The sequence below is a fragment of the Geospiza fortis genome, unplaced genomic scaffold, assembly GCF_000277835.1.
Source record: "Geospiza fortis unplaced genomic scaffold, GeoFor_1.0 scaffold173, whole genome shotgun sequence".
Taxonomy (NCBI): Eukaryota; Metazoa; Chordata; class Aves; order Passeriformes; family Thraupidae; genus Geospiza; species Geospiza fortis.
Window position 1 is genome coordinate 3086357 of NW_005054334.1, and position 1756 is coordinate 3088112.

General features: G+C 52.0%; 1 protein-coding gene across 1 annotated transcript; it reads left to right on the forward strand.

Annotated features, from left to right (window-relative positions):
• Position 1: 1 nt before the first annotated feature.
• Positions 2-1511, forward strand: PDXP (pyridoxal phosphatase; the record flags this gene model as incomplete). Its single annotated transcript, XM_005421834.3, has 1 exon — positions 2-1511. A coding segment is annotated over one exon (300 nt), but the record flags the coding sequence as incomplete, so codon positions are not given.
• Between the last annotated feature and the right edge of the window lie 245 nt (positions 1512-1756).

The window sequence follows — 1756 nt, forward strand, 5'->3', positions numbered from 1 at the left end:
GGAAACGGCTTCGGGCCGCAAGGCGCTGGTGGTGGGGAAGCCCAACACGTACATGTTTGATTGCATCGTGGAGCGTTTCGGCGTCGACCCGTCCCGCACCCTCATGGTGGGAGACCGTCTGGAGACAGACATCCTATTCGGCAAGAACTGCGGCCTGGCCACCATTCTCACCCTGACAGGCGTGTCCCGCCTGGAAGAGGCGCAGGCCTACATGGCCAGCGACAGCGCCGCCGCCAAGGATCTGGTGCCCAATTACTATGTGGACAGTATTGCAGACTTGATACCAGGCCTGGATGAGTAACAGTTTGTACATGTGAGGGCAGAGGGGTCAGTTCCCCATCCCAGATCTCCATCTGTTCCCATTTCTCTCTCACTGCCCTATTCTCTCAATTCCCGGTTTCTTCACATGCCAACATCCTTCTCTGGGGGCAAAATGGGAAGGGGATTGGCAGGCGCGGACAGGTTTCAAGTTGTCTCCTTTCTGCTGAGAGCTATCCATGATGGACAGAGTGAGTCCCTGTCTCCCTCATTGCCAGCTGCCAGCATCTTTGGGAGAGAGCTGGAGGCCTTGAGGCTGCTGGGAGGGGGATCAAATCAGTGTCTGTGTGGCTTCTCCAGGGGTTTGGGACTGGCTGCTTTAGTGTTATTTTTCCCTTGGATAACGGTGGCAGCTTTTACTGTTGTCCTTTGACTTGTAACTCTTCAATTCTGAGCAGCATCCCTGCAGTCCTTGTGGTAATCCCCTCCTTGCCAGGGCATTGGCACCACTGTCACCCACCTGGTGTCTGTCAGTGCCAGGGCATGTGGAAGGAGTGTGCCAGACTTCTGGAATCATGAATGAGAGCATCTCTGCCTCCCACAAGTGAAAGAGAGCATTGCCTCATCTCTTCTCTCCCCTGTTCCTTAGAGAAGTTTCCCCCACTACCCCCCTGCCCCAACCCAGTTAATACCTGTGCCAGTGTCCACCTGAAGGACAGAAGAGACCAGTAAGGGTTTTTTCCTGTGCCAAACAGACAAGCTGTGACTGCACAGTGGGTCTGCAGTTGTACCTTGTTTTCAAGCACCCTTTCTGAAGGGGCTTTTGAAGGACAGAGGGCTCCTAGACCATGACAACACAGCACTAGTGAACTGTATGACTCTCCCTGGTTGCCCCTTCTCAGTTGGATTTTGTCATAGTACAGTGAGAGAAAAGTGCTGATGGGGGTCTGTGCTCCAGCTGCCGGTGTGCAGGTGAGATGGTGATGGTGTTGTCACTGCTGTGAATGTGTCACAGTCCTCAAAGTCATTCCTTGCTGCTTTGTCTTTCTACATTTTTTTAATTTCTTGATCTAATTTATCAAACTTATTTATTGTTCGAATATTGTATTATTTGTATAAATTATGCTGACTGGTTGCACCAAGGGGACAGAATGGAGTGCCTTTGGGCATCCCTTACTGTCCACGTCCCATGTTGATGTTCTTACACTCGCTGTGTCTCTGTATATAATAAAGTGTGAGCATAGGCTGGAAATGACCTCTTTTTTTTCACTCATGGTCCCATCAAGATGAAACTGCCCTAGGTATCTTTGAGCCCTCACAGATGAGGACGTGGCTGGACCTTTCCTCACTCTAGGGGGTGCTGCTGGGTAGACAAGACAGCTGGGTAGTGTCTTTGAGCTGCCCTTTGCTGGATCACTGGTGCCTCAGCACCGGCTGGAGGTGGCTGGTGGAGCTGTGGTGTAGACTGCAGGGTCCAGCCAGGTCACCTGGAGCAGTG